At 51.0% G+C, this 18682-nt stretch overlaps 1 protein-coding gene and 1 long non-coding RNA gene across 3 annotated transcripts; both read right to left on the bottom strand.

Annotated features, from left to right (window-relative positions):
• Positions 1 to 7492: 7492 nt before the first annotated feature.
• Positions 7493 to 11129, bottom strand: LOC133360583 (zinc finger protein 182-like). The gene has a single exon (XM_061579388.1). It carries the CDS (start codon positions 10616 to 10618, stop codon positions 10280 to 10282), a length of 339 nt encoding a protein of 112 aa, XP_061435372.1. The 5' UTR covers positions 10619 to 11129; the 3' UTR covers positions 7493 to 10279.
• A 17-nt stretch (positions 11130 to 11146) lies between these two features.
• LOC133360594 (uncharacterized) lies at positions 11147 to 17913 on the bottom strand. 2 transcript variants are annotated; one of them, XR_009757275.1, is made up of 4 exons: positions 17877 to 17913; positions 15090 to 15207; positions 13287 to 13355; positions 11147 to 11183 (listed from the first exon to the last, which is right to left on the bottom strand). It is a non-coding gene; the product is annotated as an uncharacterized LOC133360594 (long non-coding RNA). The 2 variants fall into 2 exon arrangements; XR_009757276.1 differs by lacking the exon at positions 17877 to 17913 and having other exon boundaries at positions 15090 to 15752.
• Between the last annotated feature and the right edge of the window lie 769 nt (positions 17914 to 18682).

The following is an 18682-nucleotide window of genomic DNA, read 5'->3' as shown; positions in this document are numbered from 1 at the left end:
CCAGTCGCCCCCGTCCGCCTTGAACACCGACAGCGCGGGCAATCGTTGCTGGAGAACTCGATCGTCGTCGTCGTCGTTGGAACGATTTTCCCGCGCGCCGCTGTGGTTGTAGAAAATGTCGGCTCCCTCTGCAGGCGCAAAATGGAGAGCTCCGGCGCTCGCCGATGACGCGGGCTGCGCTGTGTGGAGACCTCTGGCCACGTGGTGTCCGCGTTTCCCGCCAACCGGAGGCGGACCCTCAAAAATGGCGCCAACTCCCAAACTTTTGGCGCGAAACGCCTTATGGCGGGAACCCTCCAGCCGCGCCGCCTCTTCCAACCCCGCAGGCGTTCCACCGGCCGCTGGAACGGAGATCTCCGCCAAGATCGCAGCGGCGGCGAGCAGCAACTCCGCCAGGCGGGAGTGTGCGTCCTGCAGGCTGGTGTCGGAGGCGGGCGGAGCATCGGCCATTTCCGCGAAGTGCTGCATCGGCGGCAACTCCTCGTCCTCTCCTCCCGAGGGTGGTGTCACCGGTACGTCGTCGTCTCCCCGGTCTTGCACGTGGGAACGAGAAGTCTTCCTTGTGTCCATTCTCCTTGAAGACAGGTTTACTTCTGACGCCAGTTGTAAAGTAGTAACTCGGCAGGAGACGACTTCACGGGTAGCACACTCTTTATTTTCACCAACTTGTAGTTACACGGATGACTAACACCCTACTTCGTTACACGGGTGACCAACACCCACTTAGCTACACGGGTGACGGACACCCACTCAGCTACAACTTCGTAACACGGGTGACCAACACCCACTTAGCTACACGGGTGACCAACACCCACTCAGCTACACGGGTGACCAACACCCACTCAGCTACACGGGCGACTAACACCCACTCAGCCACACGGGTGACCAACACCCACTCAGCTACACGGGTGACTAACACCCACTCAGCTACACGGGTGACCAACACCCACTCAGCTGTACTGACACGGGCTCTTACGCCCCGTAGCCTTCCGGGACACACCCAGCCGGGGTGCCCGTCTCGGCTCTGGGTACCACCGTCCCGACCCACACGGGCGTCGGACTACGGTCCCCCCAGTCTCGGCTCCGAGCCACACAGGGCCCCGGTCCCCACAAGGACGGCGGGACTAGGGGTCTCGGGCCCCTACCTCCTCCACCCCGTCTTCGGTCTTCAACTGGTTAACACTGACCCCGAGTGCTCTCGCGCGTCCCCCTTTATACCCCTCCTGCGGACGTCGCTGAGAGTACCCACTTATCTGACCAATCACTGCGCACTCGCTACGATCCTCTTTTCCCAGCTTGTGTGAGCGCGCCTCACCACCGGCGCGCGCGTCCATGCCACGCCCACACCGCGTGCCCAACCCCGCGCCCCGTGATCCATCACTGCCGGCGCACGTCAATACCACCACTACACAGACATCCACCCTACATCCTTCCTTGTGGAAGAGATACGTAGATGACACGTTCGTCATCTGGCCACATGGCCTGCCAGCACTGAACCAATTTCTCAACCACGTCAATTCCATACACCCATCGATCATCTGTGGATGTAATCCACTATATTTCCCAAATGACATGTTGCGCCCCTGGCATGCCGTGTTAAACTGTGACTGTCAATGGGCAAGCTCTATTAAAAGTGAACTCTGACCCCAACCTGTCTCAGCGTCTAATCTCGGAACGTGGATCTCACCATCGTAGCCCACCCATGGTACATACCCTAAGACATCCTGGTAAAAAAAAATATGATAAAGTGGGCCCCACATGGGCTCCGGGTTCTGGCACCCGAGTCCTTCCATGAGCAGCTGCGAAAACTCTTCCAAGGTCTTCCAAATGTTGTAAATTACATTGATAGGAATTATTACTGAACATGGATACATGGGAGGAACATTTCTGTGTTGAATGAAGTACTGGAGCAGTTAAGCCAATACTATCTCACAGCACGTCCCACGGAATGCCATGTAAGCCTTTGCACAAACGGCCTTCTTAGTGCATTTAATTGAAGGGGATATCAAACCTCCCAAAAAATGAAGTCACTCGAATTTTGTAGGTTAATTCCCTTACCACCGAGAATTGAGAAAATTACTGGAATTGTATTCCAAAATCCTTTGGAATATCCAAACCATCGACATATATGATGGCTAAGTGCTAACCAAACCAATTGTAATGAAATGTGGCTGGCTAGTACTGCCTTTGCCAAATTGAGAGGAAGTCTGATGAGAGACCCAATTACAAAATTACCTGATGAGGGCCAGAATGTTAATTTTGCATAATAATGCATCAAATACAGGCTTCGGAGCTGAGCTGATGCGGAAACATGATGGCGAAAAAATGTCCCTGTGATGTATGTAATTGTTACCAAGGTGAAACTTGACTATCCAAAAAGTATTTGGCTTTGGTATGGGCAGTGCATACATTCTTGATGTTTATCTCTGGTTGTGATTTATTATTGGAAACTCACCACAAGACACTAATTTCCTTACAGGCCACAAATTGAAAACGACCGTGTAATGAGATGGGCATTGTCACTGCAGCTGTATAGATATACCATACGGATTATTAACATCTCTGACATTGGAGCCGACTACCTGAGGACTCAGGTCATGAAAGCAGTGTTAGTCGGTGGAATGGCTTCTATTTCAGGCTCATGTTAAGAGTCGAAGAAAACGTTGCTTCTTCTCGGGAGATAATGTGAAAAAGTGAAAGAGAATCCCATACCCCAATAGAGTTTATTCGGTGAATATCTGGGAGAATGACTGGTTTTGTGTGTTTGTGAGAGTAGGAGATGGAGCATGCCTATGCATGTTAGGAAATGTGATACAAATGTGAGCGTGGCCCAAACAGCATCCTAGGTGTGATCCCCTACAGATTATACAAATGAGGGTGGAAAAAATAGCAATTCAAAGAACACTATGGGGGAGGAGAAAGGAAGGTGGGCGCAGCAGGAACCAGCCACCAGCAGGAAGGCCTGATCAACTGCTGGAATGTGTGTAAGAACCACATCCGAGGATGCAAAGAGCCTCAAGCAGTGCTGCCTGAGAAGCTGAGTGCCTGTACCTGGGGCTGTGGGGCTGATTGGGCTATACGGAGGTGTGTCTGCAGGGTCTACTGCGGGGGAGAAGATAACAACCTGCTTGCCGTCTTCCCTGCTACGTGCAAAAGCACAACAAATGTCATCAAATTGGTGGTAGAATGCCACGCAAAGATATTTCGGCCTGAAAAGCAACGGTAAGGTAAGTGAATACAACCTCAGTGGAGGTAGACTGAGACAACGGGGGAGTTGGGAGGAGGACTGTGCGTAGACAGCATGGGCGGGGAAACAATGGGGGGAGGAAGGGGGTAGAGATAGGGGGAGAGAGGGTGGGGGGTTAGAGACGGGGGGGGGTAGAGATAGAGGTGGAGCTGAAGGCGAGGGCACAGTTCAAGTGTGTTAGACAATGGGGGGAGAGAGGGGGGTAGAGATGCGGGGGGGGGGGGCATTGCACCTGGCTATACACATCCACACTGCTGAGGTTGACAAATGCTGTCTCTGGTGTGGACCAATCAATTTCAAGGACAGTGCATACATTATCAGTTGTAATTTTGTTTGCATTTTTACCGCAAGTGTTGTGGTGAATGCAAACATGATCCCTTGTATAAAGGTGTCAATTTTGTTGCCAGATAAAAGGGTAAAAATCCTATTACTATATCTAGCTACTGGCAAAGGACATCTCAATGTAAATGCTTACCCAGAGCTCTCAATACTCTGATGGTGCGTTGTCTTTGAGTTGTGCACCTTTTGGCATCATCTGGTCCAACACCATGTGAGACTGGGCTCTAACAAAAGCTGTCTCTGGTGTGGACCAATCAATTTCAAGGACAGTGCATACATTATCAGAGTTTTCTTTTTGTTTCGATTTTGACCGCAAGTGTTGTGGTTAATGCAAACATGATCCCTTGTATAAAGGTGTCAGTTTTGTTGCCAGATAAAAGGGTAAAAACTATTACTACTACTTCCAAAGCGTCACCTCCATCTTCCACTTGGACAACGGGCAAGCCACGAAAACATTACATGTCAACTTCTGTGGAACACCAACACACGACCTAGGAATTATGTGGTGCCCACAGCCTCGAAGCCACTCTGCAAGCGCTGCGACCCCCCTCTGGCCCCCACACTGAGTACACACACGCAGCGGTCACACGTAGTGTCCTGGCAGAGGATTGCTTGGCACAACGGGTTTTAATCCGAAGGGGTCCCTATGAGGAAAGTCCCACGGTTTCCCGGTGCCAGGTGATTGGCCGTCCTTCACAGGACAATTTACATTACGGTGCCCCTGAGTTAGGCTTAATAATGTATGGGCGCAAAAAGGTTCACTGGGCCAGCCGCGATGAGTCATTCACGACATCGGGAGAAGCTGGGGTGGAATAAGCGAGAAGGGCAGATCATGAGGTCAGGGGAGCGCAGGGCCACGACCCCCCCACCCTCCTACCGAATATACACTCACAGGGTGTGTATTCGCCAGCCGGGCGTTATTCTGGATTAACGAGGGTAAGTAATGTGTTCCTGAGTACGGACGGGCAGACAATGGATCGCAGAAGCACCAGCCGCGATGCTCCAGTTAAGGGCAAAAAATGGCAAAAAAAAGCAAAAAGGGCAAAAAGCAAAGCTGGAACCACAGGTAGGCGCACGATTGGCCGTGCGTTACAACACAACTCTGGGCTTTTGAAGTCAGGAGGATCAAAGGGGAGCTCGGGACCTGTTCGAAAAAGATCTTCAACATCTTGGCCGCCAAGACCCCCCCCCCCTGCCGTCCTGCCTTCGAGCCGCTCGCAGCATCTGTGTGATGCCAGCGAGTGCTGCTACGAGGCAGTGATAGGCAATGCTTTTTCGTCCTCTTCCCTCCGCCTCTCACAGCGTCCGTGTGACGCCGTGAGTAAAGCTACGAGGTACGTGGTAGGGCGTTTGAGTGACTGGGGACTTAGGCTAGGCTCTTCTCGCAACATATTCCCCCCGGGTAGTGCGTGGTTTGTGCTGAGAATAAAAGTTAGCACAGAGCATAGGTGTGGTGTCTGTAATTTGTGTGGAGCTAATGCGTGGTGAACCGCGCAGCGAGAGTGAACGCAGGGCTGCGGAGTGTGCATGCATTAAGAGGTAATTGCTCGCAGGTGTGAGCGAGTTCGTGCCCCCTGTGTTAGCGATATCTGCGGTGTGCACGGGCATGCGTTTAGAGGTAATGGCATGCAGGTGCGAGCGCGTTCACGGCCCACTTTGTTAGTGATAGCTGCGGTGTGCACGGGCATGTGGTCTAACTCCGTGTGGCTCTAAAGCTAGCAGCAGGAGTATGTCCCTCAATGAAGGCGCTAGCGCGGGGGGCCCCGTCATTCAGTCGGCGGGGGCCCGGCGGGAGCCAACCGACTCGGTGGAGGAGGGAGTGGAATGGGCGGATGACGCGTCTCACTTGCCTAGCGAGGGCGGTGTGGTGGACGTTGGTCCTCACAGTTACCCTAGGACTGAATGCTCAACTACCGGCACCACCTTGAACAAGCTAAAATTGAAACAAAAGCACAAGTGAACAATATCCAGAAACTCGCGGGAACAACATGAGGAAGTGATGCCTACATGTTGAAGATATCAACGCAGGACCTGGTCCACTCTGCAGCGGAGTCGGAGGGCCAGCCCTCACACAAACCTCATCGACAACGAAATCAATGCTGCACTTCATATCAGCGGCATCCTGAAGTCCACTCTCCTCCTGTGGATTCCTGTACTCGTGAACATCGCTCCAGCCAACATCCGAAGTGATACCACGACGATTAGGGAGTACATCATGGAAAACTTCACCCTACCGCTCCACCAAGGTATAAAGGAACTCCCATGCCCAAGGCTTAAATCCAGGAAGCCAATCTGGATACTCACCCTCAACTCTGGCAGCTGGAAATAAAGACACCCACACTCGTTGGTCTGAATGGTGGGCAGCTACAAACATGGCAAACAAAAACATAATTGAAGACCCGACTATTGATGAACCGGGATTCTCTCTCCAATCACGGTTGTGGACCACATTGAACAATGTTCAAACACATCATGGGAGATGTTTGTACATGTTCCATTAATGGAAAATCAAAGAATCGCCAAACTGCGACTGTGGTAAAGCCCAAACCATCAAACACATCACCGACGAGTGCGCTATCCTGCACACCCTGGCGGTATTTCTGCAGTACATACGCCTACTGCTGCCGTGGATTGGTTGAAGATGTTAACAATCAACTATGACATCTATACAAACTGTTGCTTTCTCACCCCCACACACACCAAGGACCACGGGGGCTCAACCAAATGTGAGTTGTAAGCAGACCACGGATAGAGCAGCAAATGCTCTATTTGTTGTGAGAAGACCACACTGAGGGCCCCCAGGGGAGCTTTATCCACTCGGGTGGAAACGTAAGCACTTGGACATAAACCCCGGTGTCCAGTTGTGCTGAGTTTGTGCATGCGAGTGGGTTTGTGAAGCCAGTTGTGACAGTGTAATAGTTGTTCATTCGTTTCTCAATCCGCTCGTCCGGGTGAGGGTCGCATGTTGAGTTGGACGGTCCAGACCTCCCTTTCCCTGGCGACAGACTCTAGCTCTTCCTGGGGAATTCACAGGTGTGCCCAGGCAAGCCGAGCGACATAGTCCTGCCAGCGTATCCTGGGCCAGTCCCGGGGCCTTCGCCCAGTGGGACATGCCCGGTAGAGTTCTAGGGGGAGTCTATCGGGGGGCATCCTTACCAGGTGCCCAAACCACCTCAACTGGCTCCTCTCGATCCGGAGGAGCAGCGGCTCGACTGAGACTCTCCTGGATCACCGAACTCCTCACCCAAATCACAGAGAGTGAGCCCGGCAACCCTGCAGAGAAACCTCATTTCGGCTCCTTGTACCCGCGATCTTATAATTTCAGTCATAACTCAAAGGTCATGACCATAGGTGAGGGTGGGAATGTAATTCGACCTATAAACTGAGAGTTTTTTTCGAGAACTCGGCTCCTGCTTCACTACCACGTAATGGTACAGTGCCCGCTACACTGAGGATGCCGCACCGATCCGCCGGCCGATCTCCCGCTCCCACTTACAATCACTCGCGAAAGAGACTGCAGAGGTAATTAAACTCCTCCACTAAGGGCAGCTCTTCCCCCCTCACCTGGAGAGAACAATCCACCATCTCCCCAGAGTGAACCGTGACCTCAGATCCTTATCCCAGCCGCTTCACACTCGGCATCGAACTGTTCAAGTGCATGCTTGGAGATCACAGACTGACGAGGCAAAGAGGACGTCATCTGCAATAAGCAGGGACGCCACTTTCATGCCCCCGTACTGGATACTCTCCATACCTCAGCTGCGCCTTGATATCATGTTGATTAAAATCACAAACAGGAGTGGAGACAAGTCACACCATTGGCGGAGTCCAACACCCACAGTGAACGACTTTAACACCAAAAATACGGACACAGCTCTCACTCCGGGAATAGAGGGATCCGATAGTGCACAAAAGCAGCACCAGTACATCATACTCAAGCAGCACCTCCCAGACATTGTGGGGAACATGGTCATATGCTTTCTCCAAGTCTACAAAGCAGAGGTAGACTGGAGAAGCATACTCTCATGACCCCTCAAATATCTGTGATAGGGAAAATAGCTGCTCCATTGTTCCACGATCATGACAGAATCCACATTGTTTCTCCTGAATCTGAGGCTCAACCACCGGGCAGAGCCTCCTCTTCAGCATCTGGTACCCATCAAACCCTCACACACTCTGATCTGTAAAGTTTTCCACTCCGTGACACCATCCCTACATCACCCCCACAGCTGCACAACCACACTGCAACACGGTGCTATGTATTTTCATGGCAGTGTTAATGAGGTGGTCAGGTCCTTGGGTTTAGGAGGCACGTCGTCCACTGCCACTGCAGTTGGCTGTGATGGACACAGAGTTGACTCAGGACGCAATGCCCCATTTATCTATAAAACACATCACTTGCATTTAAACACTCCTCTCCAATGCACCACCATAGTGTAGGAACACATTGAGGCATTGCATTAAATCAATTAGAAAGCCATACAGTTATATTATTGGTTCTCCAAGACAGGTTCTCTGCAAGCCATCTGGCTACCATGAGAGATTCGTTCATGAGGCTATCCACATATACAAACACAGAGACAATTTCAACCGAGAAGATGGATTCTGGCTTAGCAATCATTGGAAGGATTTGATAAACCATTTCGGGTCCTAATTGATTGTGTTCACGCGTACGGTGACTTTCAGACCGCATTCCATTCTCTTCCTCTCCACCTCCTATTTTCCGAACATAGATGGACTCGTCCATCTGAACAACTGCCAAAATCGCTGTTCGTGGTGCTGACGTTAAGAAATAACCGCCACTTTTTTCTAACTTTTCTTGCTGTGTGTTTCACACCTGATGATGATTGCTTGTGTTGCAGTCGAAACGTCGTGAGCATTTTATTGTTTTGTATTTTTATTATTTTATTGTTTCCCTTCTACGTGACTTTACCGAAAGAACCAAGAATATGAATCCCTGCAGTCACGAAAGCTTTAAATCAAAAGCCATACAGTTGTCCATCTGGGAGGTGTTGTCAGTGGTAGTGACACATGGTCTATCGATGGTGACCAAAGCATCTTTATCCATAGGCTCAACCCTTTCCTTTTAAATGCAGTGAGGACTGGCCGACATCACCACATAATGCAAGTGTTAACGACGTTGCATGATTATGAGTGACATTACACTTTAAAAAGGCACTCGTACTACACATTGCCGGTTTGAACGTGAGATGGGTGCCCCAACGCATGCTCTCATATTTAAATGTTGTATATTAGTTCTACAACCAAAATACATTCAGACTTAACTATTAAAGCATTAAAAGCACGTGACAATCACTTCATATGGATTCTTACAAAGCAACAATTTGGTTATTGTGGCCTGGTGGGTGCGACCAGCATTTTCATTGGACCTTATTGCAGAGTGAAACGTGGACATGCTTTTAACAGGGCTATAACCAGGCTTACAGTAATGCCGCACAACAGTGAGACAACGAGTTTGAATGGTGGGACAATAAATACCAGAATGGCGTTCCAAACACCAGTGATGAAAGCTGTATATGAACACAAAGCAGAAGTGTTTTAGGAGGAGAGTTGAGGAGCTAACAATAAATCCTAGAGCACTATAACATGACAAGCCATTACAATGGTACTGGAAGGGAATAAGATAATTATTGATTCCATAAAAAAAACATTCTGCAAACACCAAATAGGACAATAATTTCTGTCCATGTTTCTCAATACAATCTCATGTTAGCACATGGAAAATTATCATCATTGAATGAGGACATGCCATGTGAATTGTATTTTCCAAACTAGTCCTTTTGGATCTATATTAAAAGTCTAAGGACTCAGGAGTCTAACTTGCCACACTCAAGGCAACGGTGTGGCTTCTAACATATTCGTGATGTCCGCTACATTCCATATACCACAGGCAGGAGGAAACACCTGCACTCCCATCCTAATGCAAGAAAAGCCTCTTAGCAAGAGCATCACAGCTCCATCTGCTGGAGTCCCTGAGGCTCTGCGTTCACTGGGGCCACGTACTCCTCTTCCTCTGCACAAGCCCCCTGGCTCCATGCACACCAGTGCCGTCTCCGTGTCCTCCATGCGTCCCCTGAGCCACCGACTGCATCTCCTGAAGCCTCAGTGTGCGACGCAGAGCAGCCACTGAGGATATGGGGCCCCAACCAGTCTTTCCATGATCCGGGGGCACCACTTGTGCATTTGGGTCCATGCCTTGTCAATCCCAGTCACTAGTAGGATACTCGCACAGCCTCCGCTCAGTCAGGTCACTCACTACATTAATTGTTGGTGCAATAGCCCCCCCATCAAGAATACTTTACCCTAGCAATCGCAAACATCACAGACTCCAGGCTAACGCAGCAGAACACCAATGAGTGGACTGCAAGCCCTTTGCCTACAAACCCAGCGATGAGACCCTGACTGCAGTGCAGAATGTAAGAACACTCCACCTCTTAAAAAATGTTTTCTCGACAAAAACATCTCCACATTGCAAGTTAAAAGGGAAAGACCTGCAGTGAGTCTTCTAGGTGTTGAAAAGCGGGGAAAGGGAGAATCAGCCATGGCAAGTGGCTCTGACTGCACGAGGAGCCATGCGACGCGTAGGACAGGAGGAGTAAACACTAGCAAGAGTGGACAGGGCAGATTCATCTTGCCGTCGTCCTGGTCGAGTCTGGGAATCTCTCCCCAGGTTCACTTCACCTTTGCTTTTTTTTCGCCCTTCACCACACCGTGGTTATTTTTGTGGATGGCAAGATAGTCCTTGCGCTTAAACGCTTTTCCGCACACGGGGCACTCAAACAGTTTCTTTCCCGAGTGGATCGCTTCGTGTCTCTGCAGGTCGCCCTTCTGCGTGAATGCCTTCTCACACTGCACGCACTTGTAGGGCTTCTCTCCCGTGTGCGTCCTCTGGTGGATCTGCAGGTACTCTGACTTCTTGAAGGCCTTGTCACACACCGCGCACGTGTAGGGCTTCTCACCCGTGTGGTTCCTCTGGTGGATCAGCAGGTACTTCTTCTGCCTAAACGCCATCTCGCACAGGAGGCACTTGTACGGCTTCTCGTTGGTGTGCGTGCGCTGATGCACGAGGAGGTGCTCCTTGCGAGAGAACTCCTTGTCGCACACCGTGCACACGTACAGCCTCTCGCCGGTGTGCGTCTTCTCGTGGACCAGCAGATGCCCCTTCCTGGGGAACGCTTTCTCGCACACAGCTGCACGTGTACGGCTTCGCACCGCTGTGCGACATCAGGTGCATGCGCAGGTGGCCCTTCTGCGTGAACGCCTTACCGCACTCGGTGCAGCCATATGGCTTCTCACCCGTGTGCGTCCTCTGGTGAACTATCAAGTATCGCTTCCGCTTGAACGCCTTGTCGCAGACGGCACAAGCCGTGAAGCCTCTCCGTGGCACGGGAGCCTGGCTGGCCCGGGAGGCTGGCGCCGGTAACGTTGTCATCTGTCGTCACCGAGTCCCTCCGGGTGAGGGGCCACCGCCGCCGTGCGCCGGTGCCACAGCTCGTGCTGGCGCAGCGATCTCTGGCGGCCAAACTCAGCGGCCGCACAACCTGGCAGGGGAAGCTGGCACCGTCCACTCCGTCCTCTGCAGCGGCAAAAAAAAAATGTGGGGGCACGTGGCTCTTGGGTGTTCGGCGTTAACGAGGGGAGAGCGTGGGAACGTAACTTCCCCGTATGTTGTAATGCACCAGTGACACGTCGGAGTGCCCAGACACGTATGCAGGAGGAGGAAGGGAATGGGGTAGAACAAAAGAAGGAGAGAACAAGCAGTTCAAGAAGTCTGAAGACACATGGCTGAAGCAGGGGTCGGCAATTTGTGGCTCGCAGCTGCATGCGGCAGCTCTTTGAGTAACTGCTTCGTGACGTTTATTTATTAAGGACCGCTGTTTCGTATTCACCTTGATCCATATTGTGGTGCTTGAAATATTGCGTTTTATTTTATTTTGGTTGTCAACCCCTGGGCTGAAGCCGAAAAGTTTTCAGAGAAAGATGCGACCGGAAAAATTATTGGCTACATTAAATCGCCTAAAGGACATAACCAGCAGGTTTTCTAAGCTCTAGATCAGGGGGTGTCAAAACACTTGACGCGGGCCGGACCCAGGACCCCAAGCCCCCTTCCTCCAGGCTTGCCAAGTGTTTTAATCGTTACCACTTATTTAAATTGTTATAATTTATTTATAGAATATTTTAAAGCTTCGACATGAATTCAACCTGAATTTAAAATGGGGGATTTTGGCGTGCCTTGCAGTAAGAAATTAAATCAACTCTCTTTTCCCATGCATTCTAACTCCTCCTTCTCGATGACCGAGCCCAGCCATCCCCCCCCCCCAGCCGCCGTCACCCGGTTCGCCCACTGCAATGTTTGCACACAGAGCCCCAGTCCCCCCCACGGAAACTTTATCTAGTGGCTAAGAGATGTTAACTACCTTGCCTGGTATACAGGAGGTCGTGGGTTCGATCCCGACCCTGACGCCTGCTGTATATGTGGAGTCTGCGTGTCTCTCTGTCCGTGGTCACGTGGATTTCTTTCCGGCTCCTCCAGGTTTCCCCTCCAGGTGTCACCTCCAGATTTAGAAACGTGCGTTTAGAGTATTTGGCTGCTATACATTTCCATGAGATAAGCCACTTCTTTGAGTTATCACTTGTGGGTGAAATAAAAACTGTTAAGTTTTAGTTTATCTGTGTGATAGACATCTGCAGAAGTACACTGACCCCTCCACCACCACCTCTGTCCCTATAAATCCGAGGAAGTTCCTCACGCTGGTTCTATGCATGCACTTCATACCGATATGACGACTATCCTCACTCCAGCAGCAAAATCCGTTTCAAATGTCTTATATGTCTTATAGGCCAATTATGATATTAAAGAAAAGGTCGATAAGGAGCGTATAATTCTGCAAGAAAGGTGGAAGAATTCTAATTTGTTTGTGGAGGTAAATGGAAAGCCAACATGCTTGATCTGCGCACCGAAAAACAAAGCTGGCAAGAGTCCAGTCCACTTGTTTCAAACTTCGATGTAGTGGTCCAAACAAAGAGGTGGCAGGCAGAAGGAAGCGAGCACTGAGTGAGTAGCTATACAAATAATTTCATTCATTCAAGTGTTTTTACATTCCTCTTGATATGCAAATTCCTTTGTCAAGGCACTCTTCCCCCTCCAACGCAGCTTAAATATACGCTGCCAAGCATGGTGGTGCTCATTCAGACGCTGTCTTTCTGACAGACCTGTTCTTCACCTGAGGACGGTTGCTTGCGTTGTGGCCGAAACGTCGTGAGAATTGTTTTATTATGTTGTATTTTTATTATTTTATTATTTCCCTTCTACGTGACTTTACCGAAAGAACCAAGAAGATGAATCCCTGCAGTCACGAAAGCTTTAAATCGAAATTACGTGGGTTGTTGATGGGAATTTAGCTATACTGTTGTTGTTTTAATACAGCCGACGTTCAGTAACGCTGTATGATTATTACGCTTTTCATTTTCGTAGGCCATGTGTGGCCTGCGGGGGGTGCATTTGATTTAAAACCGGCACCGCTGTCCAATTGAGTCTGCTCTAGACCACGGCGAGGAGGCCAGGACTTGGACTTGAGATTTGCGTTTGGAGAAACGCAACGAGGCGACGGCAGCAAGCAAATTAAAGAGAGAGAGCGGAGGTCGGGGGAGGGGGGGGGAAGCAGCGCTCAGCCCCCACCTGAGGCTTCGCTCTTCACCGTGAGCCATGACGCTGCCTCTCCCGGGCTCTCTGTACAGCTGTCTGCAGCTACAGCACGCACAAAGACAAATACATCACACAAGGTACTCATTTAAGGCCGAGTCGACCTAGGCAAGGCCTAGGCCTGGTTCAAATACAGTCTCTGTTCTCCTAACACGCCATGCATGTATTAAGGAACACTTGTTTCATTAAACTGATGTGAATTGCTTAAAATGCGATCGAGTGAACAGAAATGAGTCACGCGAGTAGGAATAATCAGTTGTACGTCTGTCTTGGCGTAGCATCATCGCACAAGGCATTGGGATGCTGCTGGATGATTCAAGACGATACCCACCATGCCCCGGTCTTTGTTCAGCCTGCGTATGCATCTTACGTGTTATCGCGGACTGTGCTTTACCCGACGTTATTTATAACAACGCGTTTTTTTTCATAACGCGGTTTTATTCAGCAAGGCAACTACTACCGTGTTATAGGAGATCAACAGATTGTACTTGCTTTCACTGTTATTGGTCGTGAGTGGGAATCAAACGTGGATCGCCACATTTGACACGTGGGGCAGAATGGTGGCACAGTGCCGAGCGCTGCTCATCACCGGCATCGCCTCTCTGTGCTGAGTTTTGTGTTCTCCCCCTGGTTCTGCTCGTGTTCTCTCCAGGTTCTTAAGTTTCCTGCCAAAGCTACACAAAAAAAGCACCCACACGCACGGTGTAACCGATATTGGCCAAAACTTCCCAATGCTAAAAAAATCAAATCCCCTGCAAATTACTTCAATTGAGATCACACGCAGCAAATTGGCAGGATCCTTTTGAGCCTCAGGTCTTGATGGATCTTTTTCTTTAAGTACGGCTGCTGATGTAGATACAGATCAACAACTACATTTACACATTCAGGTGGTCAAGCCAGATAACCGGATCAGGAGCAGAGGACTGTATCGTCGTGATGTATCCTACATATTTGTAGATCGGCTATTGCGTCGCTATAAGTTTTATGGTTTATTCTAGATGACCACAGGTCGCACACTACTGGAGAGCTTTTAATTTTCGATTTGTGCATAAGGTATCCGCATCTGCCATGGTTTGTGCAGATAGCAATTTATGGTGAACCGTCAGATCTGTAGAAGATCAAAGCCAGGGATCTTCTGCATTAAGTCTTTCACGAGGTGTTTGCGAGTTATTTTGAGCTCCATTCAGCTCTACAAGCTTCACTGGGGTTGAACTCGCATTGTTAAAGTTTAAGCGCATGGGGTCAAAAAGGGATAACTGCAAGCAATGGCGTGGGATGTTATCGAGGTCCTGGCGAATGGCAAGGCGACTATTTTCCTCGATTCTCAGGACTTCCCGGAGGGTTACTGCATTGCGGCGGAGGGGTTGGGGAGAGATTTGTGACAGCACGGGCCGCCAGGGTGTTGGGGTCGACTTGAGGGTTCCAGTGATGCACCGCATTGCGGTGTTCAGTTGGACATCAACAAGTCGAGTGCGACTACTTCTGGTCCAGGCGTGGTGTGTGAGGAGGGTGAGTGATAAGTGCAGCGAGTGGGGTGAGAAGATTGAGTAAAGGTGGCGAGTGGAGTGAGTGTGGTGAGTGAGCATGGTGAGTGTGTTGAGCATGATGAGTGAGCGTTGTGAGTGAGCGTGGTGAGTGTGCTGAGCAGGGTGAGTGAGTGAGGTGAGTGTGGTGAGTGAGAGTGGTGAGTAGGGTGATGGAGGTGAGTGTGGTGAGTGAGAGTGGTGAGTAGGGTGAGTGTGGAGAGTTTGTGGTGAGTGCAGGGGGAAGGGCCCTCACCCTCCAGCTTCAACGCCGCATGCGTCCATGACTCCTCCTGCTTCATGAGTGCCGCATCAAGTGCAGAAGCAGCAGCTGGCGGCACCCAGGCGCACATTGGGTCCATCTCCATGGAGACCTGGACACAGAGACAGCCTCTACACCAGAGACACCTGGACCCAGAGACAGCTTCTAGACCACAGAGACACCTGGACCCAGAGACAGCCTGTACACCACAGAGACGCCTGGACACAGAGACAGCCTCTACACCACAGACACTTGGACACAGAGACAGCCTCTACACCACAGAGACACCTGGACCCAGAGACAGCCGCTACACCACAGAGACACCTGGACACAGAAACAGCCTCTACACCACAGAGACACGTGGACCCAGAGACAGCTTTGCCACCACAGAGACAGCTGGACCCAGAGACAGCCTCTACACCACAGAGACAGCTGGACAGAGACAGCTGGACACAGAGACAGCTGGACACAGAGACAGCCGCTACACCACAGAGACAGCTGGACACAGAGACAGCTGGACACAGAGACAGCCGCTACACCAGAGACACCTGCACAGAGACAGCCTCTACACCACAGAGACACGTGGACCCAGAGACAGCCTCTACACCACAGAGACAGCTGGACACAGAGACAGCCGCTACACCAGAGACACCTGCACAGAGACAGCTTCTACACCACAGAGACACCTGGACACAGAGACAGCCTCTACACCACAGAGACAGCTGGACACAGAGACAGCCGCTACACCAGAGACACCTGCACAGAGACAGCTTCTACACCACAGAGACACCTGGACACAGAGACAGCTTCTACACCACAGAGACATCTGGACCCAGAGACAGCCTCTACACCACAGAGACAGCTGGACACAGAGACAGCCGCTACACCACAGAGACACCTGGACCCAGAGACAGCTTCTACACCACAGAGACACCTGGACACAGAGACAGCTTCTACACCACAGAGACACCTGGACACAGAGACAGCCTCTACACCACAGAGACACCTGGACACAGAGACAGCTTCTACACCACAGAGACACCTGGACCCAGAGACAGCCTCTACACCACAGAGACAGCTGGACACAGAGACAGCCTCTACACCACAGAGACAGCTGGACCCAGAGACAGCCTCTACACCACAGAGACAGCTGGACACAGAGACAGCCTCTACACCAGAGACAGCTGGACACAGAGACAGCTTCTACACCACAGAGACGCCTGGACACAGAGACAGCATCTACACCACAGAGACACCTGGACACAGAGACAGCCTGTACACCACAGAGACACCTGGACACAGAGACAGCCTCTACACCAAAGAGACAGCTGGACACACAGACAGCCTATACACCACAGAGACACCTGGACACAGAAACAGCCTCTACACCACAGAGACACGTGGACCCAGAGACAGCCTCTACACCACAGAGACAGCTGGACACAGAGACAGCTGGACACAGAGACAGCCGCTACACCAGAGACACCTGCACAGAGACAGCCTCTACACCACAGAGACACGTGGACCCAGAGACAGCCTCTACACCACAGAGACAGCTGGACACAGAGACAGCCGCTACACCAGAGACACCTGCACAGAGACAGCTTCTACACCACAGAGACACCTGGACACAGAGACAGCCTCTACACCACAGAGACAGCTGGACACAGAGACAGCCGCTACACCAGAGACACCTGCACAGAGACAGCTTCTACACCACAGAGACACCTGGACACAGAGACAGCTTCTACACCACAGAGACATCTGGACCCAGAGACAGCCTCTACACCACAGAGACAGCTGGACCCAGAGACAGCATCTACACCACAGAGACACCTGGACACAGAGACAGCCTGTACACCAGAGAAAGCTGGACACAGAGACAGCATCTACACCACAGAGACACCTGGACACAGAGACAGCATCTACACCACAGAGACAGCTGGACACAGAGACAGCCTCTACACCACAGAGACAGCTGGACACAGAGACAGCCTCTACACCACAGAGACACCTGGACACAGAGACAGCTCTACACCACAGAGACAGCCTGGACCCAGAAGACAGCCTCTACACCACAGAGACACCTGGACACAGACAGCCTCTACACCACAGAAGTACAGCTGACACCAGACAGCCTATACACCACAAGACACCTGGACACAGAGACAGCCTCTACACCACAGAGACAGCTGGACACAGAGACAGCCTCTACACCACAGAGACAGCCTGGACACAGAGACAGCATCTACACCACAGAGACAGCTGGACCCAGAGACAGCCTCTACACCACAGAGACAGCTGGACCCAGAGACAGCCTCTACACCACAGAGACACCTGGACACAGAGACAGCTTCTACACCACACAGACACCTGGACACAGAGACAGCCGCTACACCACAGAGACACCTGGACACAGAGACAGCCTCTACACCACAGAGACAGCTGGACACAGAGACAGCCTCTACACCACAGACACCTGGACACAGAGACAGCCTCTACACCACAGAGACAGCCTCTACACCGCGGCACAGGAGGCCAACACCACGCCCGACCGCCTTTGTCTCCCCAAGTTACGACGTTAATACATCGCGCCGGGTTGCTAATTTGAGGCCGAGTGGACCTAGGGCAGGCCCCGGGACCGGTCGAGATAATCGTCAACCGGTGGTGGCGGGCGGGAATCCAACACCACCGAGTGGCCAGGCTTGGAGGGGAGCGCGGCGCTAACTGCTGCGCCACCGCTCCCCATCACCACTCGCGGGGTCGACTTCGGCTACTCACAGCGTGGCGGAGGGCAGACGCATGGGATCGATTCCAGTAATCGCGGCACTCGATTCTCTCGATTTTGCCCCGCTGGAGTCGGATCGCCGTGACCGATTTTAATCTCGCGGCGTTTGATGTGTTCTGGCACCAATGGTTCAGCGGAAGTAAGAAATCGATACTCTAGGTCTTTCGGTCAACTCACGTAGATATAAAAGTAACGAATAATAATTTTTTTAAATTAACTAATACATTCTTTTGTTATTTTCATTATTTTCTTTTATCTCCGTGACTTTACCGAAAGACCCAAAGAGTTTGAATTCCTGCAGTCCCGAAAGCTTTAAGTCAAGAAATCGATTACAGATTCGGAAAATTTAAACAGATTTAGAATCGATTCCTCTCTTTTGCTCCCTCCTTTAAACTCAACGACATGCAGTCATCGACTTACGAACTCGAGACTTCCAAACACCCGCACTTACGAACCTGCTTCCATGAAATATTAACTTTTTTTTACATTAAGTTAAAACTAGAACTCGCATTTGCGACTTAAACCGCGGAACTATGAGTCAGCCTCGCACTGGGAGTGTGTGCACGCGCGAGTGTGTGCAAGTGTGTGCGTGTGAAACTGTGTGTGAGTGTGAAAGTGTGAGTGTGAAAGTGTGAGGTCTTGGGGGAGGGGAAATCCCTCAGCCTGGAAAACATCATGGGGCAAAGTGGGGATGACCCTGCTGAGGCTTCTCAAATATTGGAAGAAGTAGTCACACCATGTGAGTGGCATGGCTGAAGTGCCATCTGTTGAGGAAGTAAAGAAGGGGATCTAGAGTCTG

The sequence above is a fragment of the Lethenteron reissneri genome, chromosome 69, assembly GCF_015708825.2.
Source record: "Lethenteron reissneri isolate LAM-NWPU_2019-01 chromosome 69, ASM1570882v1, whole genome shotgun sequence".
In the NCBI taxonomy this organism is placed as follows: Eukaryota; Metazoa; Chordata; class Hyperoartia; order Petromyzontiformes; family Petromyzontidae; genus Lethenteron; species Lethenteron reissneri.
Note: the sequence above shows the minus strand (reverse complement) of the source record. Positions and strands in the feature narration are given on the sequence as shown.